This window comes from Triturus cristatus, chromosome 9 (genome assembly GCF_964204655.1).
Source record: "Triturus cristatus chromosome 9, aTriCri1.1, whole genome shotgun sequence".
Classification (NCBI taxonomy): domain Eukaryota; kingdom Metazoa; phylum Chordata; class Amphibia; order Caudata; family Salamandridae; genus Triturus; species Triturus cristatus.
In genome coordinates this window covers 27,236,613-27,264,188 of record NC_140592.1, presented here as the reverse complement: position 1 = coordinate 27,264,188, position 27,576 = coordinate 27,236,613, and the positions used below count along the sequence as shown (strand labels likewise).

At 48.1% G+C, this 27,576-nt stretch overlaps 1 protein-coding gene across 2 annotated transcripts in view; it reads right to left on the bottom strand.

The window, feature by feature from the left end:
- Window positions 1-27,576, bottom strand: part of IL17RC (interleukin 17 receptor C) — a 249,876-nt gene that overhangs the window by 62,868 nt on the left and 159,432 nt on the right. For both annotated transcript variants that reach the window (XM_085624288.1, XM_085624289.1), the window contains 4 exons: window positions 14,290-14,347; window positions 6,410-6,600; window positions 4,836-4,886; window positions 3,881-3,926 (listed from right to left, as the gene is read on the bottom strand). In XM_085624288.1, the coding sequence (XP_085480414.1) occupies window positions 3,881-3,926; window positions 4,836-4,886; window positions 6,410-6,600; window positions 14,290-14,347 (346 nt within the window). The remainder of the gene's footprint in view (window positions 1-3,880; window positions 3,927-4,835; window positions 4,887-6,409; window positions 6,601-14,289; window positions 14,348-27,576) is intronic.

The window sequence follows — 27,576 nt, the reverse complement described above, 5'->3', positions numbered from 1 at the left end:
TCAGCAGTGGAGTGTGCATGTGTGGCGAGCCATGCATTTGCGCCTTCCTTGTAGCACTGTACATGTGCACATGGAGTGGATCCACACACTTATATGATGCAGGTGGCTGTCCTTGTGCTCGTGTACAGGTTGTGACATGGCCCTGCGTTTTGCCATGATGAAGAGGGGGGGTTCTGGCACTGGCCACCCTTGTCTACATGCACGCAGTCCACCTGCTGACGAGCAGACATTCCCACACACCAAAGGACTGATTTGCTCTCCCTGTGTCTCCCTCCTTCTCTGTCCCCCTCTCCCTCCCTCTCTGTCCCCCTCTCCCTCCCTCTGTGTGTCAGCCTCCTCCCTCTGTCCATCTTCCTGTGTCTCCCTCCCTCTCTGTCCCCCTCTCCCTCCCTCTCTGTCCCCCTCTCCCTCCCTCTGTGTGTCAGCCTCCTCCCTCTGTCCGTCTCCCTCCCTCTCAGTCCCCCTCTCCCTCCCTCTGTGTCCCCCTCTCCCTCCCTCCGTGTGTCACCCTCTGTCACCTTGGCCCAGATTCCTGGGCACACACTGTTAGCAGATCTTTGAGTGGCCCTTGGCCTGTTGATGTGAGTTTGTTTCTGATCTCCAGGCACCCATTTTGTCTGCTGTGTGTCTGTGCGCTGCTGCTGTGGTGGTGTGTGCTGCCACTCTTTCACAATGTTGGCTGTTCATTAGCTGCTGTCATGTGCAAAACAGTGCCTTCACCCCCATGTGTTGATGCAAGGCGTCCGCCATTTGCTGGCAAGTCATTCCTGTGTTGGGACACAGTGTTTGTCTAGCTGTGACCTAGGCCATATGGGCAGAGGGCATTGTTGTCTGCTTTGGAGTCGCACTATGTGATTCTTGGTGCCCAGCCTCCCGCCATCCGGGTTACCGTGTCATGTGTTGTTGTCTTCTGTGGCCTGTGACTTGACATTGTCCAGCTGGGTGCATGGGGCATGGTGGCAGCAGTGGCATGTGCCTGCTCATGGAGTGTGGTTGAGTCATGCGATGGCTTGTGGTGGTTGCGTGCCTGTTATTAATTTTGGTTGTGGTTGCAGTTCCCCCCATGTGAGGTGCGTTGTTTGTGTACTCACCCGGGTCTCGGAGTCCTTCTACTCCTTCAACTGCCTCCACCGGCAGTATGGCCATCACCCTCTCCTCCCAGGGATGGTACTGTACGGCTCTGCGGGAGGGCCCTCCTCCGGTGGCGTTGGCCTGGTCGTGTTCCTCCTGCCTCTTGGCTCTGACCCTCCTCCGCAGATCGTACCACCTGTTCTGGCAATCCTGCTTGGTCCTCCTGGTGTCCGCAACAGCATTCACAGCATCGACGATGGTCTGCCACATGGCTGTTTTGGCTGCCTGGCTGGTGCTTCTGACCAATGTTCCAAAGATCTGTGGCTCGACTCTGAGGATTTGATCAACAAGGACCTCCAACTCTCGGTGACTGAACTTTGGATTCTTGGTAGTGGGCATGGTGAGGGATGTGGGTGGGGATGGTGTGGGTGTGGGGGGTGTGTGGATGTTGGGGGGGGTGTGGATGGTTGTGTGTGTGTGTGAATGTGATGAGAGGGTGTTTGTGAGGGTGGTCGTGTGAAGGTGTGCAAGTGTAAGATGTGGTGTTGCTTGTAGTCTGGTTCTGTGGTGTCTGGCAGCAGTGAGTCTGTTGCAAAGGCTCATGGTTTGTGTGTGTGGGCCCTTTTCATTGGTCCATGGGTGGGTGTGGCAGTGTTTGAATTTTGGGTGGGTGTGTTATAAGGAGTGGTGGTGTATTGGGCCTCTGTTTGTTTTTGACAGTTGCAGGTCAGTGATTGTGTTCTTTTAGTGGTTGTTGGCCATGTTCAGTGGCTGTGTGCCTTTCGAATGGTGTATTCTTGTGTTGTTTTGTTTTGTCCTTGTTGTGTACGTGCGTTTTGAGCGTGTGTACGGTGTGTACATGGGCCATTTGGTTGTACGATTATGTCCTTGTGTGTGGCTTTGTACGACTCGTACATGCGGTTGTGATGTTGGGGCATGGGGTGCGCTCCGTACTTAGGAGGTTGTGTTGGGGGTGCGCCAGGAACGTACTGGGGTGTAGGTACACGGGGGTATGACACGTACTGGGGTGGGGGTGGGGCTCGAACGTACTGGGGTGTACATAGACGGTGGTACGACACGTACTGGGGTGGGGGGGTGTACATTGACGGTGGTACGACACGTACTGGGGTGGGGGGGTGTACATTGACGGTGGTACGACACGTACTGGGGTGGGGGGGTGTACATTGACGGTGGTACGACACGTACTGGGGTGGGGGGGTGTACATTGACGGTGGTACGACACGTACTGGGGTGGGGGTGTGGCTCGAACGTACTGGGGTGTAGGTACACGGGGGGTACGACACGTACTGGGGTGGGGGTGCGACTGGAACGTACTGGGGTGTACATAGACGGTGGTACGACACGTACAGGGGTGGGGGGGTGTACATTGACGGTGGTACGACACGTACTGGGGTGGGGGGGTGTACATTGACGGTGGTACGACACGTACTGGGGTGGGGGTGTGGCTCGAACGTACTGGGGTGTAGGTACACGGGGGGTACGACACGTACTGGGGTGGGGGGGTGTACATTGACGGTGGTACGACACGTACTGGGGTGGGGGTGTGGCTCGAACGTACTGGGGTGTAGGTACACGGGGGGTACGACACGTACTGGGGTGGGGGTGTGGCTCGAACGTACTGGGGTGTAGGTACACGGGGGGTACGACACGTACTGGGGTGGGGGGGTGTACATTGACGGTGGTACGACACGTACTGGGGTGGGGGGGTGTACATTGACGGTGGTACGACACGTACTGGGGTGGGGGGGTGTACATTGACGGTGGTACGACACGTACTGGGGTGGGGGTGTGGCTCGAACGTACTGGGGTGTAGGTACACGGGGGTACGACACGTACTGGGGTGGGGGTGCGACTGGAACGTACTGGGGTGTACATAGACGGTGGTACGACACGTACAGGGGTGGGGGGGTGTACATTGACGGTGGTACGACACGTACTGGGGTGGGGGGGTGTACATTGACGGTGGTACGACACGTACTGGGGTGGGGGTGTGCCTCGAACGTACTGGGGTGTAGGTACACGGGGGGTACGACACGTACTGGGGTGGGGGTGCGACTGGAACGTACTGGGGTGTACATTGTCGGTGGTACGACACGTACTGGGGTGGGGGTACGACTGGAACGTACTGGGGTGTACCTAGACGGGTGGGGGTATACATATACGGGGGGTACGTGTCGGACGTACGGGGGCTGGGGGGAGTGTTGGGCGCGTATGCGGGCACTTGTCTCCATGGTTGCTATGGGTGTTCGGTGCGGACGGTGTTTTTTCCATACGGTTGTACGCTCGGACGCACGGGATGGATCGTGATTCCTCGGTCGGACTTGGATTTTTACGTTTGTAAGGTAAATCGTCCGAGGACGTGTCGGACACATTTTCCGACCCGAGGACGTGTGGGGAATGATTCCCAGTGCGGTTCGTATGGACTTTTTACCATGCGAATCGTGATTGCCAGTTCGTACGGCACTTGTACGATTCGTACGGTAATAAGACCCGATACGAGTCGCACGGGGGAATTTTTTACCGGATCGTGATCGGCACCTTTATCTTTATCTGCTTGTTTGAGGCAAGCACAAAAGTAAACTGGTGGATTTTGGAACACGCAAAAACAACAATTGATGGACAGAATGCAGAACAATGTCATGCATTCACCCCACGATTTCTATGACCAAGAAGGTGTACACCCCTAATGCACTTTATCCTTTAGCGATGAGGGCATGCCATGCACGAGATCGAAGTGCCTCAAACTGCGTTGATCAATGGATAAAATGGACAAATGGTCAAAATTTACCTTCATATGGACATTTGGTGTGTCTGGTCCAGTTATCTCCTCTGACCTGCAATTGACATTATAGAGACACGTGTCAGTCAAGAGAGACACACACACGCACAAACACAACAGGTTTGCATTCGGTTATACGCCTTGGCATTGGGGCTCAGCAAATCCTGAGGGGTCTGCCGAGCCAATAACGTCAACAAGGCCAAAATGTTTCTGAATTTGACTGCATTCATTTGCAGAGTGACCGTAGCCTGGCAGTTTCTTCTGTAATTGGATCTATGAGGTGAACAATAATAAAATTGAAAGCTACACAGGGGACTAGCCATTGATTAAGAATTGTTGGCTCACAAATTTTCATTTAATCAGTCTGCTTGAATGATTCACTCTAAGTGACACATTCATTCTCAAATGTGGGGGGCACAACTCATGCAGCACTTCACCCGTGAGGCCAAAATGCCTCAGTCTTCCATGTGTTCCTGGACAGAGAAGATGCAGGTTAGGGGGTTGAGATAGGATCAAGGCTGATTGGAAAAGGTTGTTCCCCTTCTGAAAAAGTATAGGGGGGCTATGGATCGATGGAATGGATTGGCAAACAGAGGTATTTATACATTTTCTAAGCCAAGGTTCAGCGGCGATGAGTCGCCAGGCTGTTTAAGAAGGAAGGTTGGGGTGGGGACGGGTGGCGGTGCCACGCTGTTGGCTGAAAATTGGTGAAAAGACGCCGCAGGTGCGGTGCATTCAGTCTGCAGAAGACCAGCTCCTTGCCCTCACCTCGCAGGAGTGGACCTGGTGCCAGTTCTCTCCGATGGAGACACGGACACCAGTGGTCACCACGCTCAGCACCTCAGGTGTAAAGTCTAACTAGCCGGCACATGGCAGAACCTGCTGGGCAGAACTGAGAGGACTGCAAGAAGTCCTGATGTAGGAGACCTTTCATCGTCAGAGCAGGAACGTCTTCTTTTCTTACCTGAACACAAAGGGAAGGGTGAGGCGTCACATCCTGAAACTCCTGATTCACCTGCACAAAAGAAAATGCAATAATGAATGAATGCACAGGAGGGACCCCTTCTTCTCACCATCTTCTCCCACCGGTAGGTGGTGCCAGTAACTCTCCTGAGACTACAGTGACTGTCAGTGAGAGTCACAAAAGGCTCCTGTATTCGGTCCCTCAACATTGCCTCGAAAGACTGCTCCCCTTCCCGACACAATAGCAAATAAGTCCTCTTCATTACCCTGCCTATTAGAAGAAGGGCTTCCATCTTTAGGGAGCCTCTTTTCTCCCAGTTACTCGTGGGACTTTATTCTGAGCTGCTGGGAAAGAGGCCGGTACCCCCACCCCCCCCCCCACTGCAGAGCTACCAATACTGGCAACTCTGGGGTGAAGAGAAACTATCCTGTTATGAGTCGGACCACGACGGTCAACTAAGAAATGAGGAATTACCAAAGACATCAGGCCCGATCACCCTGGTAACTCATTTTTGACAAACAAAGTGTCTGAGTGAAACTTGAGGGATCCAAGAATATACAACAAGCCTTGGAATGCCAAAGGAGCTGGTAACAGGACTGATCTGTCCCCTAAGAATTAGGGCCAATCACACTGAGGGCCTCATGCTGCATTTTCCCTGGGGATGGGGGTCTCCACTGACCAGTGGCATGCCTGGCAGGGCAGAGCTGGCCAGGTGGGTCTTGTGAACGTGCGTGAAGGTGAGAGGGAGGGAGTCCACGTCATGGGCAGGTGGAAGCCCTATAGAGACCTTCAGGTTGTCTGGCAATCCTTCACCCTCCGGTGCAAAGGGATTTTCAAAGAGATGGAACCAGGCACCTGCCCCAGACACTGCATTTGGCTGGTACACTGGGCTCACCTTGCCTGCCTTCTAAGTCCTTGTACATAGCTCCTGGGCGCCCGGACCCATGGCTCTCGTGTTGGCTAGTGAGGGGGGTGGGTGGCTCATTCACCCTCATGCTAGGCTCTGTATCATGCACTCATTTGTTGGGGCGACCACCACAGAATTTAAGGAGAATTAGCTGACACAACAAGACAATATGTACACAAAAGAGTACAGAGAGGTACAGAGAACTTGAAACAAATGAACCCTTCTATTGTTTAATAAGCCGCAAATAAGAACTTTGTGCTTTGGAGAGAGAGAAAGAGCACCAGTAGGAAAAATACACCAATTATCAACGAGTTTGTTTTAAAAATACACACAGCAAATTTTGTTTGCTCACTAAAAGTAGTTAAAAAATGTAATTTGCAAGTTCAACATGTCTGGTTAAAACATACTATTCTTTCAGCTGTTTCCAAACCGTTAGACCTTGTGGTTAAAATACAGTGATTTATAAAAGGTAAAATGTAAATGCTCGTGACGTCACTTCCTATGTCGTCATTTGTGAACTGGAAATGAAAAGTAGTTCCCACCACTCTTTTTCTTAGCACATGCGCCCTGGGGACCATAGTCCCCCCAGGTCCCACTGGGTCAGTGAATACTTGTTAATCTTGCCCCGCGGTGCACGTGGACAGGGCGTGGCCTCCGCTGTACTCACAAGGATGTAAACAGAAATGTTCTTCCGGGAGTGAGGAATGTCGTGGCACGGGGACTCCCGGCTCGGCTTCCAGCACAGGCTGACCTCCGCGGAGACGTTGCACAACGCTGTAAACTTCCACGGCAGCCTGTCACTTTGTGGTGTGAGAGTCAAATTACTTTTTCTCCAAGTATTCTCTTGATACTTAAACACTGAAAGAAATCATACAATTTCTGAAGGTAAATTCAGTACAATCACGCCTTTAACACGCAGAGTTAAATGTTTACATTTTAAACCTGTTAACTTGTGTGAATTACAAACACAATCTATTTATAGGAGAACACAGGAGTTCAAGTGAGTTCTGATGTATTACAAATAAAGGGGTAGGAGTCATGTGCCATGTGTCTAAAAAAACATTAGTGCATAACATTCATTTATATTCTAACATTACTTCATTTGTGCTTACATTTTTTTTAGGAGTCACTGACTTATTTGGTGAATACCGGGCTGCCCAGTCTTGATTCCACCTCATGCCTCTCTATTCCATCAGCCTACACTCCCTGTCTCTTTATCTCAAGAATACCGAGGCTGCCTAGTCTTTCTTGATTCCACCCCATGCATCTCTCTTCCACCACCCTACACTCCCTGTCTCTTTATCTCAAGAATACCGAGGCTGCCTAGTCTTGATTTCACCTCATACATCTCTCTTCCACCACCCCACACTTTCTGTCTCTTTATCTCATGAAGAATAAGGCTGCCTGGTCTTGATTCCACCTCATACCTCTCTCTTCCACCAGCCCACATTTCCTGTCTCTTTATCTCAAGAATACCGAGGCTGCCTGCTTTTGATTCCATCTCATACCCCCCTCTTCCACCACCCTACACTTCCTATCTCTTTATCTCATGAATTATAAGGCTGCCTGGTCATGATTCCAACTCATTCCTCTCCATTCCGCCAACGCACACTTCCTGTCTTTTGATCTCATGAATACCAAGGCTGCTGGTCTTGATTCCACCCCATGCCTTTCTTCCATCCATCCCACACTTCCTGTCTTTTGATCTCATGAATACCAAGGCTGCCTGGTCTTGATTCCACCTCCTGCCTTTCTTCCATCCATCCCACACTTCCTGTCTTTTGATCTCATGAATACCAAGGCTGCCTGGTCTTGATTCCACCCCATGCCTTTCTTCCATCCATCCCACACTTCCTGTCTTTTGATCTCATGAATACCAAGGCTGCTGGTCTTGATTCCACCTCATGCCTTTCTTCCATCCATCCCACACTTCCTGTCTTTTGATCTCATGAATACCAAGGCTGCCTGGTCTTGATTCCACCCCATGCCTTTCTTCCATCCATCCCACACTTCCTGTCTTTTGATCTCATGAATACCAAGGCTGCCTGGTCTTGATTCCACCTCCTGCCTTTCTTCCATCCATCCCACACTTCCTGTCTTTTGATCTCATGAATACCAAGGCTGCCTGGTCTTGATTCCACCTCATGCCTTTCTTCCATCCATCCCACACTTCCTGTCTTTTGATCTCATGAATACCAAGGCTGCCTGGTCTTGATCCCACCCCATGCCTTTCTTCCATCCATCCCACACTTCCTGTCTTTTGATCTCATGAATACCAAGGCTGCCTGGTCTTGATTCCACCCCATGCCTCTCTATATCTCATTATTCCTGGTTCATCGCTGTTTTCTCCCGTTAACGCTGTTTTTCTAGCGCTCTTCTCCTCCTTCCTCCTTTTCTGCATTTCTGTCTAGCTTGACAGCTAGTGCCCACCCCCTGCACCCACTGGCACAATTCAAACACTATATTCCAAGTTCTTCCCTGTTGCCCATAGCGAGATGTAGTGAATTTACAGGCTGATTTTAGGATGGCAGAGGTGTGAGCACACTGGCCCTTTTAGAGCTCTGAGCAGTGATGGAAACAGTCACTCACAGCTCTCGCTGGACAGGTTGCACAGGACAGGCCCCCAGCCTCAATCTTCAGTGCAAGGATGCCATCTTACACTGGGGAAAGTGAGAAGCATATTTTTACTTAAGTTGCTGCTGGGTGCAAACTTACGAGGAACCAAAATGGCTGACAGTCCAGGCGAGGTACGGCACCGGATGCACCCTAACAGTTGAGATGTAAAGCGTCAGGCAAAAAGGATCTGGCACTGTGTGGAAAGCACTGCTTGATAATATGTGAACCTCCTCCCAGAGGAAAGGGACCATGGCTTCATTCTTGAGGATAGGCAGGTCACCTCGGCATCAGGTGAGGGCAACAGTCAATGCATTGCTCTGACAAGCATTACTTGCGCAGCGACGGATCCGTGGCTTCGGGTTCCGCATAGAGTGACCACGAATACTACATGTCCACTGCTTGAGGGACCACAGCTTCATACTTGATGATAGTCAGGTCACCTCGGCATCAGGTGAGTGCGAAAGTCAATGCGTTGCTCTGACAAGCACTACTTGTGCAGCGACGGATCCGTGGCTTGGTGTTCTGCATAGAGTGACCACGGATACTACATGTCCTCTGCTTGAGGAACCACGGCTTCATTCATGATAACAGTCACTTCACCTCAGCATTAAGTGAGTGCAACAGTTAATGAGTTGCTCTGACAAGCACTACTTGTGCAGCAACGGATCCGTGGCTTAGTGTTCTGCATAGAGTGACCATGGATACTACTTCTCCACTGCTTGAGGGACCACAGCTTCAATCTTGGTGATAGTCATTCACCTCAGCATCAGGTGAGTGCAACAGTCAATGCATTGCTCTGACAAGCATTACCTGTGCAGTGACGGTACATGTCTTGGTGTTCTGCATAGAGTGACCATGGATAGTACACGTCCACTGCTTCTGGGACCACGGCTTCATTCTTGATGATAGTCACTCACCTCGGCATGAGGTGAGTGCTATAGTCAATGCATTGCTCTGACAAGCACTACTTGTGCAGCGACGGATCCGTGTCTTGGTGTTCTGCATAGAGTGACCACAGACAGGTCACGTCCACTGCTTGAGGGACCATGGCTTCACTCTTGATGACAGTCATTCACTTCGGCATCAGGTGAGTGCAACAGTCAATGCGTTGCTCTGACAAGCATTACTTGTGCTGCGACGGTTCCTTGGCTTGCTGTTCTGCATAGAGTGACCACAGAGAGTCCATGTCCACTGCTTATCTGTCTTATGCTTGAGCTTGGTAAAGGGAAGACCATCTGCCCACATCTGTGTGGTCTGCACCAGCTTCCTGCAGCCATGTAGGTCCACTCAACTGCATTCTTTATCTCCCACCTTGCAAAGACTGCGGTCTTTCAGAACTCCGACCTCGATTTTCTTAACTCTACCCTGGATTTCCAGAACTCTGCCCTGGAGTTTCCGAGCTCTGCCCTGGATTTTTATAATTCTATCCTGGATTTCCAGAACTCTACACTGGATTTTCTTAACTCTACCCTGGATTTCCAGAACTCTGCCCTGGATTTCCAGATCCCTGCCCTGGATTTTCTTAACTCTACCCTAGATTTTCAGATCCCTGCCCTGGATTTTCTTAACTCTACCCTAGATTTTCAGATCCCTGCCCTGGATTTTCAGATCCCTGCCCTGGATTTTCTTAACTCTACCCTGGATTTTCTAAACTCTACCCTGGATTTTCAGATCCCTGCCCTGGATTTTCAGATCTCCGCCCTGTATGGGAGACCCAGTAATTCCTGCCAATGACTGAAATTTCTCTCCTCTGCCCGAGTGCTCTGGAAACGATCAAAGCCCCAGAGCTTCCAGCAAGATATTTCTGATCATACTCACCATCATCATCCTCGATATTCATTGTCATCACCATCATCATTACTGGTTGCACCACCATAATCACCATTATCATCACTCACCATCATAATCTCCCTTACCATCACTCACCACCATAATCACCATTACCATCACTCACCACCATAATCACCATTACCATCACTCACTACCATAATCACCATTACCATCATAATCTCCCTTACCATCACTCACCACCATAAACACCATTACCATCACTCACCACCATAATCACCATTACCATCACTCACCACCATAATCCCTCTTACCATCACTCACCACCATAATCACCATTACCATCACTCACCACCATAATCACCATTACCATCGCTCACTACCATAATCACCATTACCATCACTCACCACCATAATCACCATTACCATCACTCACTACCATAATCACCATTACCATCATAATCTCCCTTACCATCACTCACCACCATAAACACCATTACCATCACTCACCACCATAATCACCATTACCATCACTCACCATCATAATCCCTCTTACCATCACTCACCACCATAATCACCATTACCATCACTCACCACCATAATCACCATTACCATCGCTCACTACCATAATCACCATTACCATCACTCACCACCATAATCACCATTACCATCACTCACTACCATAATCACCATTACCATCATAATCTCCCTTACCATCACTCACCACCATAAACACCATTACCATCACTCACCACCATAATCACCATTACCATCACTCACCATCATAATCCCTCTTACCATCACTCACCACCATAATCACCATTACCATCACTCACCACCATAATCACCATTACCATCGCTCACTACCATAATCACCATTACCATCACTCACCACCATAATCACCATTACCATCACTCACTACCATAATCACCATTACCATCATAATCTCCCTTACCATCACTCACCACCATAAACACCATTACTATCACTCACCACCATAATCACCATTACCATCACTCACCACCATAATCCCTCTTACCATCACTCACCACCATAATCACCACTATCATCACTCACCATCATAATCTCCCTTACCATCACTCACCACCATAATCACCATTACCATCACTCACCACCATAATCACCATTACCATCACTCACTACCATAATCACCATTACCATCATAATCTCCCTTACCATCACTCACCACCACAAACACCATTACCATCACTCACCACCATAATCACCATTACCATCACTCACCACCATAATCCCTCTTACCATCACTCACCATCATAATCTCCCTTACCATCACTCACCACCATAATCACCATTACCATTACTCACCACCATAATCACCATTACCATCACTCACTACCATAATCACCATTACCATCATAATCTCCCTTACCATCACTCACCACCATAAACACCATTACCATCACTCACCACCATAATCACCATTACCATCACTCACCACCATAATCCCTCTTACCATCACTCACCATCATAATCACCATTATCATCACTCACTACCATAATCACCATTACCATCATAATCTCCCTTACCATCACTCACCACCATAAACACCATTACCATCACTCACCACCAAAATCACCATTACCATCACTCACCACCATAATCCCTCTTCCCATCACTCACCATCATAATCACCATTATCATCACTCACTACCATAATCACCATTACCATCATAATCTCCCTTACCATCACTCACCACCATAAACACCATTACCATCACTCACCACCATAATCGCCATTACCATCACTCACCACCATAATCCCTCTTACCATCACTCACCATCATAATCACTATTACCATCACTCACCACCATAATCACCATTACCATCATAATCTCCCTTACCATCACTCACCACCCTAAACACTATTACCACCACTCACCTCCATAATCCCCATTACCATCACTCACCACCATAATCCCTCTTACCATCACTCACCATCATAATCACCATTACCATCACTCACTACCATAATCACCATTACCATCATATTCTTCCTTACCATCACTCACCATCATAATCACCATTACCATCACTCAGCACCATAATCACCATTACCATCATAATCTCCCTTACCATCACTCACCACTCTAAACACCATTACCACTACTCACCTCCATAATCACCATTACCATCATAATCTCCCTTACCATCACTCACCACCCTAAACACCATTACCACCACTCACCTCCATAATCACCATTACCATCACTCACCATCATAATCTCCCTTACCATCACTCACCACCATAATCACCATTATCATCACTCACTACCATAATAATCATTAACATCATAATCTCCCTTACCATCACTCACCACCCTAAACACCATTAACGTCACTCACCTTCATAATCACCATTACCATCACTCACCACCATAATCCCTCTTACCATCACTCACCATCATAATCACCATTACCATCACTCACCACCATAATCACCATTACCATCATAATCTCCCTTACCATCACTCACCACCCTAAACACCATTACTACCACTCACCTCCATAATCACCATTACCATCATAATCTCCCTTACCATCACTCACCACCCTAAACACCATTACCACCACTCACCTCCATTATCACCATTACCATCACTCACCACCATAATCCCTTTTACCATCACTCACCATCATAATCACCATTATCATCACTCACTACCATAATCACCATTACCATCATAATCTCCCTTACCATCACTCACCACCATAAACACCATTACCATCACTCACCACCAAAATCACCATTACCATCACTCACCACCATAATCCCTCTTACCATCACTCACCATCATAATCACCATTATCATCACTCACTACCATAATCACCATTACCATCATAATCTCCCTTACCATCACTCACCACCATAAACACCATTACCATCACTCACCACCATAATCACCATTACCATCACTCATCACCATAATCCCTCTTACCATCACTCACCATCATAATCACCATTACCATCACTCACCACCATAATCACCATTACCATCATAATCTCCCTTACCATCACTCACCACCCTAAACACCATTACTACCACTCACCTCCATAATCCCCATTACCATCACTCACCACCATAATCCCTCTTACCATCACTCACCATCATAATCACCATTACCATCACTCACTACCATAATCACCATTACCATCATAATCTTCCTTACCATCACTCACCATCATAATCACCATTACCATCACTCACCACCATAATCACCATTACCATCATAATCTCCCTTACCATCACTCACCACCCTAAACACTATTACCACCACTCACCTCCATAATCACCATTACCATCATAATCTCCCTTACCATCACTCACCACCCTAAACACCATTACCACCACTCACCTCCATAATCACCATTACCATCACTCACCATCATAATCTCCCTTACCATCACTCACCACCATAATCACCATTATCATCACTCACTACCATAATCATCATTAACATCATAATCTCCCTTACCATCACTCACCACCCTAAACACCATTAACTTCACTCACCTTCATAATCACCATTACCATCACTCACCACCATAATCCCTCTTACCATCACTAACCATCATAATCACCATTACCACATACTCACTCTTACCATCACTCACCACCATCATCACCATTACCATCACTCACCACCATAATCCCTCTTACCATCACTCACCACCATAATCACCATTACCATTACTCACCATCATAATCTCCCTTACCATCACTCACCACCATAATCACCATTACCATCACTCACCACCATAATCCCTCTTACCATCACTCACCACCATAATCCCTCTTACCATCACTCACCATCATAATTACCATTACCATCACTCACCACCATAATCCCTCTTACCATCACTCACCATCATAATCACCATTACCACATACTCACTCTTAGCATCACTCACCACCATAACCACCATTACCACATAATCACTATTAGCATCTCTCACTACCATAATCACCGTTACCATCATTATCTCCCTTACCATCACTCACCACCATAAATCCCATTACCATCACTCACCATCATAATCACCATTACCACATAAATCACCATTACCATCACTCACCATCACAATCTCCAGTACTTACTGTTCTTAAACGGACAGGCTTTCCACCGGTAGGCATCTGGAATATCGTCCAGCCAGGCCTGGAGGAGGGAGCAAGGAAGTTTCATTAACACAAACCTGGAACACCTGGTAATTCTGTTCTGTAAAATAACCTATTATTTAGCATCATGTGTCGATTTATGAGTGACTGTAAATACAGGCAGCAGTGGACTATCAATGACTTGATTTATCTTATCACTGTCAAATAACAAGCATTGACACATCCAAAAGATCGCCTTTGGACCAAGCTTTTGACTATACAATTACTTAATAGATATCCATGTTGGCAATCTTGCATTAAATTCAGGTGCTTGAAAAGTCTTTCCCAAAGATGCAGTACAACACTGCGTTACCAGCGGACACTCTCGAATCAGAGGCAACTGATTGAAAAGTCTTTTGCCAGCAATATGCAACTACTTGAAATGCACCGCATTACTAGATGTCCCTCTGGAGTCAGATGCAGTTCCTTGAAAAGTCTTACACATACCGGCCGTACCGCACAGCATTACTAGATGTCCCGCTCGAGTCAGCTACACCGGCTTGGAAAGTCTTACACATACGGACCGTACCGCACAGCATTACTAGATGTCCCTCTCGAGTCAGCTACACCGGCTTGGAAAGTCTTACACATACCTGCCGTACCGCACAGCATTACTAGATGTCCCTCTCGAGTCAGATGCAGTTCCTTGAAAAGTCTTACACATACCGGCCGTACCGCACAGCATTACTAGATGTCCCTCTCGAGTCAGATGCAGTTCCTTGGAAAGTCTTACACATACCTGCCGTACCGCACAGCATTACTAGATGTCCCTCTCGAGTCAGATACACCGGCTTGAAAAGTCTTACACATTCCGGCCGTACCGCACAGCATTACTAGATGTCCCTCTCGAGTCAGATGCAGTTCCTTAGAAAGTCTTACACATACCTGCCGTACCGCACAGCATTACTAGATGTCCCTCTCGAGTCAGATGCAGTTCCTTGAAAAGTCTTACACATACCTGCTGTACCGCACAGCATTACTAGATGTCCCGCTCGAGTCAGCTACACCGGCTTGGAAAGTCTTACACATACCTGCCGTACCGCACAGCATTACTGGATGTCCCTCTCGAGTCAGATGCAGTTCCTTGAAAAGTCTTACACATACCGGCCGTACCGCACAGTATTACTAGATGTCCCTCTCGAGTCAGCTACACTGGCTTGAAAAGTCTTACACACACCGGCCGTACCGCACAGCATTACTAGATGTCCCTCTCGAGTCAGATGCAGTTCCTTGAAAAGTCTTACACATACCGACCGTACCGCACAGCATTACTAGATGTCCCTCTCGAGTCAGCTACACCGGCTTGAAAAGTCTTACACATACCGGCCGTACCGCACAGCATTACTAGATGTCCCTCTCGAGTCAGCTACACCGGCTTGGAAAGTCTTATACATACCTGCCGTACCGCACAGCATTACTAGATGTCCCGCTCGAGTCAGCTACACCGGCTTGGAAAGTCTTACACATACCGGCCATACCGCACAGCATTACTAGATGTCCCTCTCAAATCAGCTACACGGGCTTGGAAAGTCTTACACATACCTGCCGTACCGCACAGCATTACTAGATGTCCCTCTCGAGTCAGATGCAGTTCCTTGAAAAGTCTTACACATACCGGCCATACCGCACAGCATTACTAGATGTCCCTCTCGAGTCAGATGCAGTTCCTTGAAAAGTCTTACACATACCGGCCGTACCGCACAGCATTACTAGATGTCCCTCTCGAGTCAGCTACACCGGCTTGAAAAGTCTTACACATACCGGCCGTACAGCACAGCATTACTTGATGTCCCTCTCGAGTCAGCTACACCGGCTTGAGAAGTCTTACACATACCTGCCGTACCGCACAGCATTACTAGATGTCCCGCTCGAATCAGCTACACCGGCTTGGAAAGTCTTACACATACCGGCCATACCACACAGCATTACTAGATGTCCCTCTCGAGTCAGCTACACCGGCTTGGAAAGTCTTACACATACCTACCGTTCCGCACAGCATTACTAGACGTCCCTCTCGAGTCAGATGCAGTTCCTTGAAAAGTCTTACACATACCGGCCGTACCGCACAGCATTACTAGATGTCCCTCTCGAGTCAGCTACACCGGCTTAAAAAGTCTTACACATACCGGCCGTACAGCACAGCATTACTAGATGTCCCTCTCGAGTCAGCTACACCGGCTTGAAAAGTCTTACACATACCTGCCGTACCGCACAGCATTACTAGATGTCCCGCTCGAGTCAGCTACACCGGCTTGGAAAGTCTTACACATACCGGCCGTACCGCACAGCATTACTAGATGTCCCGCTCGAGTCAGCTACACCGGCTTGGAAAGTCTTACACATACCGGCCATACCGCACAGCATTACTAGATGTCCCTCTCAAATCAGCTACACGGGCTTGGAAAGTCTTACACATACCTGCCGTACCGCACAGCATTACTAGATGTCCCTCTCGAGTCAGATGCACTTCCTTGAAAAGTCTTACACATACCGGCCATACCGCACAGCATTACTAGATGTCCCTCTCGAGTCAGATGCAGTTCCTTGAAAAGTCTTACACATACCGGCCGTACCGCACAGCATTACTAGATGTCCCTCTCGAGTCAGCTACACCGGCTTGAAAAGTCTTACACATACCGGCCGTACAGCACAGCATTACTTGATGTCCCTCTCGAGTCAGCTACACCGGCTTGAGAAGTCTTACACATACCTGCCGTACCGCACAGCATTACTAGATGTCCCGCTCGAATCAGCTACACCGGCTTGGAAAGTCTTACACATACCGGCCATACCACACAGCATTACTAGATGTCCCTCTCGAGTCAGCTACACCGGCTTGGAAAGTCTTACACATACCTACCGTTCCGCACAGCATTACTAGACGTCCCTCTCGAGTCAGATGCAGTTCCTTGAAAAGTCTTACACATACCGGCCGTACCGCACAGCATTACTAGATGTCCCTCTCGAGTCAGCTACACCGGCTTAAAAAGTCTTACACATACCGGCCGTACAGCACAGCATTACTAGATGTCCCTCTCGAGTCAGCTACACCGGCTTGAAAAGTCTTACACATACCTGCCGTACCGCACAGCATTACTAGATGTCCCGCTCGAGTCAGCTACACCGGCTTGGAAAGTCTTACACATACCGGCCGTACCGCACAGCATTACTAGATGTCCCGCTCGAGTCAGCTACACCGGCTTGGAAAGTCTTACACATACCGGCCGTACCGCACAGCATTACTAGATGTCCCTCTCGAGTCAGCTACATCGGCTTGGAAAGCCTTACACATACCGGCCGTACCACACCGCATTACTAGATGTCCAGCTAGAGTCAGCTACACTGGCTTGGAAAGCCTTACACATACCTGCCTTACCGCACAGCATTACTAGATGTCCCTCTCGAGTCAGCTACACTGGCTTGGAAAGTCTTATACATACCGGCCGTACCGCACAGCATTACTAGATGTCCCTCTGGAGTCAGCTACACCAGCTTGGAAAGTCTTACACATACGGACCGTACCGCACAGCATTACTAGATGTCCCTCTGGAGTCAGCTACACCGGCTTGGAAAGTCTTACACATAGCGGCCGTACCGCGCAGCATTACTAGATGTCCCTCTCGAGTCAGCTACACCGGCTTGGAAAGTCTTACACATACCTGCTGTACCGCACATCATTACTAGATGTCCCTCTCGAGTCAGCTACATTGGCTTGGAAAGTCTTACACATAGCGGCCGTACCGCACAGCATTACTAGATGTCCCTCTCGAGTTAGATAGAGCGGCTTGAAACGTTTTACACATAGCGGCCGTACCGTGCGGCATTATAGATGTCCCTCTCGAATAAGATACAACTGCTTGAAAAGTCTTACACATAGCAGCCGTACCGCGCAGCATTACTAGATGTTCCTCTTGAGACAGATACAGCTGCTTGAAAAGGGGAATAGCTAAGGATTTACATACAACAGGCACCAAAATAAAAACCAGTGGCAACAGACAAGAAACAGTCCAATGATCACAGCCATGCCAGCCACATCCCGATCACTTTAAGGAAGCCACTAGGAAAACAATTTACCATACCATGTTAGTAACCACACTATTGGGCACATATATTGTGAATATTGGTATATTTTGTAGAGAAAAAAGACCTGTTAACACTCATAATGAGTGTAAAAAAGAAGTGGCACCTACTGGGATCAACAGAACAGGGGTCTATGGAAACATCCCTAGACACCCTACTGATATGCCCTACCCAGCTAGGCGACTAGATGTAAAACCCCATCACTGTTATCCTAGGGCTATCCCTAGAGTTTGCAAATGGTGAGGTCTTTCCACCTCAACACTAAAATGTCTGAACTGATCACTGTGGGAGAGGTGTAAGATCCTGAAAAGGAAGCCCTCTGACCTCAGCCAGAGCTTTATAGAAGGAGTCTGGCTCTGCACAGATGAATTTAATGACAACAGGCCAGCACCAATTAAAAACAGGCTGAAGCATGTATGGAGCTAATCAGGTATGTCGACATGTTTCACTGCATAAAAACAAGTCATGGAGTTTCATCAGGAGTAAAATTGCAATTAGACTCTGTACTCACTGTACCTTTTGTGAGTCATCTGGCAGCGTTACAGGAGTGTGAACACATCCAGAGATGTGGGATGTAAACTCACACATGATCCCATATTAAGCAATCATTAATCCAAGATAGAGAAACCAAGCCAGAAAATGAATGTTACACTGATCCCAATGTGATGGACTGGATGGCCTCTCCAAAATATTTGTTTATCTGACTGGCGGGGACTGTGGGCATCGTAGGATGATTTAGCGTAATAAATCAACATGTATTTGATGTTGTATTATAAAATGTATGCACTTCTAGCCAAAGAAGAGTTGCAGGTTTTCTCTGAAAGCTGCCAAAGGTGCCTTATTAGAAGCCCATTAGAGTAAAATGCAAGTGCATGAAAGTCTGTCCCAAGGCGGGGAGGTTGTCGCTTCAACATATACAATTGCATATGCACTTTCGCTACCTTAAAGAGTTGTTTTTTCTGAAGGATAAATAAATATATGAAAGCAAATTTATTTTAGATGAGTCAATAATTCACTTATCAATAAATGTCTTGTATGTTATGGCAGACATTGAGACCCATATCAGCGATCAGACACTCATGAATTCAAAGTGGCTACCCATTTTTTTTATTTCTACTGACATAACTACATGATCAGTCTTTCCAAAAGCTGTTGTCAAAACCCCTTTCTGAGGCTACTGGGGCCAACGTGGTGGTTGAGTGTTCCACTCCTGCTGTCCCGGGCCTGGCCTCCTATGGGTCCTGCTCAACGGGGCCAGGTACCCCTTCTGCGCTTGACTTTCAGTGGTAGCTGTGGTCGAGCAGTCAAGGCTCCCTCGGGGGTGGAAGGAAGTAACTACAAGTCAGTGAACACAACTCATAACTCGAAGTGCAGACAGTACGAACAATAAATCATGTCCGGACAAATACTTGCTTCTGTAAGAAAAAGGAGCTTTTTATTTCTCGCTCTGCACATGCAAAGAGATGCGACATTCAAATGCAAGAACACAATCCCCTTGAGGTTGGGGTTCTAGAATTTGTCAGGTGAATCCCTGTCCCATCATCCTCTGTGTGACATGCTGAGGATTATTGCACTTTCACTGGGGGCTGCATCAGGGCATGCAAACTGTTAGGCCTTACTCAAGAGTTCTCCCTTCTGAACTTTAAGGAACTTAGTCAAAAGTGTCCCTGGTGCCGCAGCACCTTTGGCAGCAAGTCCCCTAGAGCCTCGAAGGCCCAGTTGAAGTCTCACCTGCTCCAGTGGTATGACAGTGTTCAGCGGTGCGGCAAGTGCCATCCCCGCGGGCGTTCTTAAATCCGGATCCTGAACGGCAAAGTATGGCCCCTCATGATTGACACAGTGGTACCAAGCAGCGCAGGCTCTTCCTGTCGAGCAGCCTTGCCGGTCAGTTTCCAGTGATCAAAGCTGCTCTCGCTCGGTGGACACAAAAGGTAAGTTGCTGTTCTCCCTAGCAGAGGGGGAAACACTGGTCTGATCTTCCGGCTCCTGACCAGGGCTCCAATGAGGGTGCGGCTTCCTGGGTGGCGTCTCCGTGAACCTCAGGGATTTCATTAGGGGCAGATCACGGCATGCGGGCTCAACCCACTAGTCACAGCAGTTCTCATTCAGCCCATGCAGCAGCTGCAATGTTAGGCCACAGTGGGACTGGCAGCCTCTCCTGGCATACAGGGTTGCCGTTGTAATCTCCCTCCAGGCTCAGACTCGTCTTATGTGATCTCACTCACTACGGAGGTCCTTCCTGGCACACAGGGTCACTGATCTTGGCAGTCACAGGTCTTGCACACCTGGCCACAACTCAGTTCACTGGTTACCCCGTCTGGCATACAGGGTCACTACAATGTTGCGGTGTGGCTTGGTACTTCCCGCCCAGTGCTTCCCATTCAGCTCCAAACAACTCGACCCTCTCCTGGCATATGAGGGTTGCAGAGTCAATACTGCATACGGGCAACAGACCGATCGGTACGCAGCCTCACACCTCACTCAGGGAACCCTTGTGAAGGGCTTCCAATTGGACCTCACTCTCTCCAACACTCTCCTCTCTCTCACAGGGTATAATGGTCTTGGCAAGCAGGCAGGCGACAGTGCTCCAGGCTCCAGCGCAGGAGATCCAGGTGATATCCCCTCAACCCTGAGAGCAGAACCCTTCAAACGAAGGCAAACAGGTGTCACCTGCCTAAGAATAGTTAAAAGCGTGCAGCGTCTCTAAATAGCTACAGGTGGGTGTCTATTAAGGGGGCAGAGTCAAACACAAGCTGTCCGTCCAGAAACCTAATAAGCTCACTCACAGGTAAATAATACACAGAAAGGATTAAATAATTCCAAAGTAAACCAGTTTCAGAAAGATTTCATGCATTTTAACCTTATTTTCAATATGCAGAAATCTTTTTTTAAAGCAACAATGACATAAATATATAAAGTCCAGGTACATTCACGTAAAGAAAAAATGAAAATACCGCCCACCAGCTGGATGAGTTACGGCAGAACAATAAAACATTCTCATACTGGTTGCACCGAGGTACACTACCTACACAGTCAAACATACCATAAGCACATTCATACTACTAACTCCCTAACGCAATCGTACGTGTAAAAGAATTGCATGAAAAAAAGAGACAGGGACTTCCACAAGACAATGGTAAGTGGTGTGGTATCATGCACAGTAATTCAGGAAGAACCTAGAATGAACACCTCGATGGAATATAGGCAATCTGAACACAATGGGAGGAATGAGTCAACCTCTATTCGTCAAGTCAAATCATATACGATTTATATCCCCTCATCAGCAGGGAGGCTGCCTGGTCACAGGCTGAAGTCTTGTAGAGCGTCCCCTTCTCATCTGGCCCGTCTGGCTGCTTGGCAGATGACAATTTTTAGGGGGCTCAGTCTCGCCTTGTTATAGTCTTTTTCCAGACTCCAAATGTAATTTAGGGTTTGGTTTTTTGAAGTTTTATTTGGGGTTCTGCTTCTTTTGAAGTGGGCACTTCTCCTTTTCATCTTCCTTCATGAAAGAGGTCTGTCACAGCAGACACGACTCCGAAGCTGATTGTCCACAACATAGTTCATGGGAGTGATGGGGTGGACGGCATATCCTGATGCCTTCGGTGTCGGCTGTGAGCTGCTGAGCTCCAAGTAGAACCCCGCCACCCAGCGTCATCCTGCCTCACACTGGCCTATTAGTGCCTCCCTGTCATTGCCCCGGGGGTTGAATATCTGGCTTTCTTGTCGCTGCACATGACCTGAAACTGGCTGCTGTGCTGACTGCGAGGGGGCCACTAAAAATGGCAGAGGCTTTGCTGTGATTGCCGGTGGCCGCATGAGAGTCACTGTTGGGGGTTCACGTCTCCTACAGCGCAGAGGAGGTTTGCATCCCAACAGCTGTATTGCCTCAAAAGGTTACTAGACGTCCTTCTGTAATTAGAAGTAACTACTTGAAAAGTTTTTCATAAATCTGTTGAACCACAACTTGTTACTAAATGTCCCTTTTGAGTCAAGTCTTTCGCTGGAGTCGATGAAGACATTATGAGATGTCCCGCTCGAGTCAGAAGCAACTGCTTGAAAAGTATATCACAAAGCGCCAGTACCTCGAGTCACCACTTTATGCCCCTTTGTAGACAGATGCAGGTGCTTGACCAATTCTTTATAAATCTGGGGGTTTTCAGCCACCATTTATACATTAGCATAATCACACGTGACTGCAGTGATGCGGTTGTTTGCTATTGGCTAAATAAATATCCTGAAGCTGGTTTATGATGAAGAGTCAATATTGCAGCTATCAATAAGTGTATTGATTGCTACTGGATACACTGATTTCAGACTAATATTCCTAGGTACCATCAGTCACTGGTAAATAAAAGTGCATTCACTCTTGTAACCCTGGTAGACGACCTTCCTGGTGGCTGTATACCTGCAGCGCGCAGTGACCCTGAGTTCTGAGTGAATGGCTTCACTGGGCCTTCCCATTGGGGTGAAGGCGGGGGACGCGGCAAAATGTGAACGACATTTGAACAAAAGAATGGATATAGAAAGTTGGCTAAAAGCCCCTTAATGAATACACATCGATATATGTATTTTTATTATGATGTTCTATGAGAACATGAGGCTAGCACGACAGCTAACACTATCTTTAGGCCAGACCTAAAAAGAGTCACCTCAAGTCACAGGTGGGAGGCTACAGCCCATCCATTCCAAACACCAAGACAGAAAATCGCCCGGGCAGGACAAATACATGACTAGAGAAGGAACAAAGTGAACCAGGAGCACACGAGTGAGAAAGACAAAGCAATCCGATCATGAGAAAGGGGTTGAGCCAAAGCCACACAAAATGTACTGATACAGCAGCTCTGCTAGCCATATCAAACCTGACAACTTGCAAATAAATGCCTCTGTGTGAGGAGGGGACGGGCCTCATGCCGAGAACTACCTAAGCAGCATTTTGTCCTCCACCAAGGCCACCACATCCTTGCCCCACTAAAAGAAACAAAGTGTTGCTGAGGCGGTCGCCGACATCCTGAGGGGGTTTCAAAACCCTTAATGGACATGGGCTGGCTCCTACCTCCAAAGACTAGCTGGAAAGCCACTTTGTGCAGTGGTTTCCAGCTGCTTGTCTTCCCTACCACCGTGTAATTTCGGCTCCTCGCCGGATGACTGTGTGAAGAGAACCACAATGAGTGACACGCGATGGCACTATGTGAGTTGGCAGGTCTGAGATATATAAATATATATATAAATCATCATAAACCTATATAGGTGACTTGAATTGGTTTAATTTAAGAGATGCATAGTTATAGAATGTTGAAAAAAGTTTAAACAAATTCATTAGCAAGGACTCCATGACTTTCTCTAAGGGATGAGAAGGTTATATGTTCACCCTAAAACCCCACATTTCCCAAGCGCAGATGTGAGAGGATTTTGGTTTTCGCAAAAATGCAACCAGGACAGATGAGAAGCCCCGGTCAACCCTCACGACATTGTTGGATAGGTGCATTTACCCCCGAATCCCTCCCTGCCTTGTCTAGGAGTGCGGACATTTTATTTGCAGACCCTTAAAGCCCTGCCCAAGGGATTGGGAGGTTAGTGTACTATTCACGTCTATCCCCACCTTGTCCAAGGGTGGGCGCATTTGCCCACTACAGGTGCTGATGACCATTGCGAACAGTCAGATGACCTCTCCCTAGCCACCGTCCCACGCTTCTACAGTAACAGAGCGGGGGAAGGTCCTTCTCGTACCTCGCAGCCAAGACCTGGAATGATCTCCCCCTTCACCTCCGGCGCAGCCCGACACTGCACCAATTCAGGAAAGACCTCAAGACCTGGAATGATCTCCCCCTTCACCTCCGGCGAAGCCCGACACTGCACCAATTCAGGAAAGACCTCAAGACCTGGAATGATCTCCCCCTTCACCTCCGGCGAAGCCCGACACTGCACCAATTCAGGAAAGACCTCAAGACCTGGAATGATCTCCCCCTTCACCTCCGGCGAAGCCCGACATGGCACCAATTCAGGAAAGACCTCAAGACCTGGAATGATCTCCCCCTTCACCTCTGGCGAAGCCCGACACTGCACCAATTCAGGAAAGACCTCAAGACCTGGAATGATCTCCCCCTTCACCTCCGGCGAAGCCCGACACTGCACCAATTCAGGAAAGACCTCAAGACCTGGAATGATCTCCCCCTTCACCTCCGGCGAAGCCCGACACTGCACCAATTCAGGAAAGACCTCAAGACCTGGAATGATCTCCCCCTTCACCTCCGGCGAAGCCCGACATGGCACCAATTCAGGAAAGACCTCAAGACCTGGCTCTTCAAATGACCTCAACGGGGCTGTACCCCCCGCCCCCAACACCTTGAGACCCTTATGGGTGTGTAGTGCTTGTTACAAACCCCTGGTTGATTGATTGATTGAAAAGGGCAGTGGGTAGATAACAAACTCCGGTCTCAGGTCCATTTCCTGTCTTTTGTGGATCTGTGTTGTAAACATTACTCACCTTCCCTTACCCTTACCTAAAGTTTAAGTTATTTTCAGCTAATGCATATGAAATTATCAATAAAGTTCACATGAAAGGAAACTGAAAGCGTGTGCTATGTTTCGAGGAATATTAAAAAGGCATGGGCTGTGGTCACAGAGAGCTGTTTTAGTGCCCTGCTGGCAGCAGGCAGTGTGATGTAGGAAGTCTGATTCATTATTACAGGCTCTTCCTGATAACATAAGTAGCCTGATATTGTAAAGCAGTTATGGACAGGACATTAAAAGGTTACATTGGCGATTAATACATTATATAAAGGAAAAAGTAAGATGACCAGTAGGACATCAGATGGTATTAAGCTAACAAGGCGTTCTTTGATACCGCGGAGAAGGGGACAGCAGTACGAGCCCTCGACCATGTTTTTGAATTCTGAAGAGTCTTATGTTAGCTGATAAAGACAGCATTGCTCCTAGACTCCCCGTCTTGGTTAATGTAACCGCTTAACTAGGAATACTCCTCTCAATGAACCCAGACAGTTTTTGAAAAGAGAATTGTTGTAAATCGATTCAGAATACAATCAAGGCTGCTGCTAGATGTTTATGTGGGCAATAAGGTTAGAAAACAGTGGCGTAACAGCTGTTGTCCTTGCGGCACACAAGGCAATGCAGTGAAACACAAGAGCTTAAGAAGCCACATTAAGCCACCTTGCGTAGCTTTGAGTGGCTTAGTAAATAAAGAGTAGCATTGGGTAGCGCAAATCCCTGCCTTGTGTTACCCTGCATTGGGAAGGCATTACAAGGGTGGAGTGTGGACGTTCCCATTAATCCACCCATGGATTTTGGCACATTCCCAAATTTACAAAGAATTTTAAATTTGGGAATGGGTCAAACTGGTGCACTTTCCCAAAAAAGTTATTACTTGGAGAAATATCTTTATTCTGCTGCACACGTAGAAAGAGGAAAATGCCTCTAAGGATTGTTTTTGTGCAGGAAGGTGTCCCTGCACCAAAACACTCCTGCCTGTAATGCGGGCTCCCTTGCACCATGGCACCTTCATTGGCACTAGGCAGGACTCAGTGCACCAGCGCAGCGATTAGAAATGCGTCATATCTGATGCATTCGTGCTCTCTCTCTCTGTCCCGTAGAGCGGCACGTTATCTGCCACCTGACGAGGTCCTAGTGGGTTCTGCTAGAGTGGAGAAATAAAGGGACACCCTCTGTATATTGGTGCAGGTCCCATTCTGCCCCACTCGCCGATCACCCACAGTGGTGGTACTGGTGTATTTCCCATAGCAACGTATGGCTCCAACATCATACATTCTGTGGGGCCACCCACCGGCCACACATCAAAGGTGTTGGATGGCACGGCCTGCTTAGGGTAGGTTACCTGTTCATGACCGCTATGTAAACAATGACAGCTGCAGCAGGAACGCCAACAACCACCATAAACAGCAAGAGACCTACTGGCAACTCATGCTCATTGTGTGTTTGTTTTGTAGGATAAAAACTCTGCTTTGGGAGTTTGCTTCTGTAAAACAAAAAATTTTGACCATCTATCATGATAAGGCAGCCAGCGGGTCGCCAATATTACAACTTTGCTAAAACAGCTCCTGCTCTGTCGTGTCAACCAATTTTGGAGAAAAGTTCCTGCTGCATTGGGGTGGGTCACTAAATATGGGGGGTGGTTTACTACTAGTCAAGCAGTGGCCCCACGGTTTGATGGACATTTCACTATATGCCACACGTGTCGCATGGTCTTTTGGGCCCACGTGAATTGTTTCACTAGAGCATCTCTTTACGTATGGTGGCCTCTGGTAAGTGTGCAGGTCCTCGGGAGACCTTTCCAATCTTAAGCATTTCTGTAAAAGCTATTGCTGTGTGCTGTGTCAGCCATGTTGGTTCAAGGAAGAAAACAAGAATACAACTCCCAGAACACACGCGGTCATCAAATAAAAGTCTGGGCCTTCGAGCAGGTTGTCTTGATGGCGTGGAGATGGTTGGCTATCCTAAACTAGCACAGACATAGATCTGGGACAAAAAATACTTTCTGGCTCACACAGAGGGAGGGGAACAGAATAGGATTTTCAGGAGACACAGGGTACATATTAGATGTCACATTATTTTTTTTAATATAACTGGCTTCCTCCCTCTCCCACCATGCTCCTTCATAGCCCTGCACCCTGCTCACCATGAGAGAGCACAGAGATGTCTCGGTGCTCAGAGCATGGCGGAGACCAGCTGTCTCTCACGGGTATGCACAGACCCAGGAAAGCCGGCAGCAAGAGCTGAATAACACAATGTACACTGCCATACCACTGCCCCTCTCAGGTCTGCACTGAAGGTGGGGGCATGGAGGTGGGGAGGAGAGGAGTAAAGGACAGTTTGTCATCAGCCTTTCCACTGCCCCTTTCAGGTCTGCAGAGAAAGGAAAGATGGAAGAGAGGGCAGTGCCTCCTCTGCCATTCCACTGCCAGATGGTGGGATGCAGACACCGGAATGAAAGGTGGAGGCCAGGGTAATGCATTATCTGCCTCTCCACTGCCTCTGTCAGGGAACAGCCATGCCCACCTCCTGGCACTTCCTTTGGGTCTTTCAGAACCAGGAGAGACATCAAAGATGGGAGAAGCTCTCTCCCAGGTCTGACATAACAGCAGAGGAAACACATTTTGTTTTTCATTGCTCCGCTGT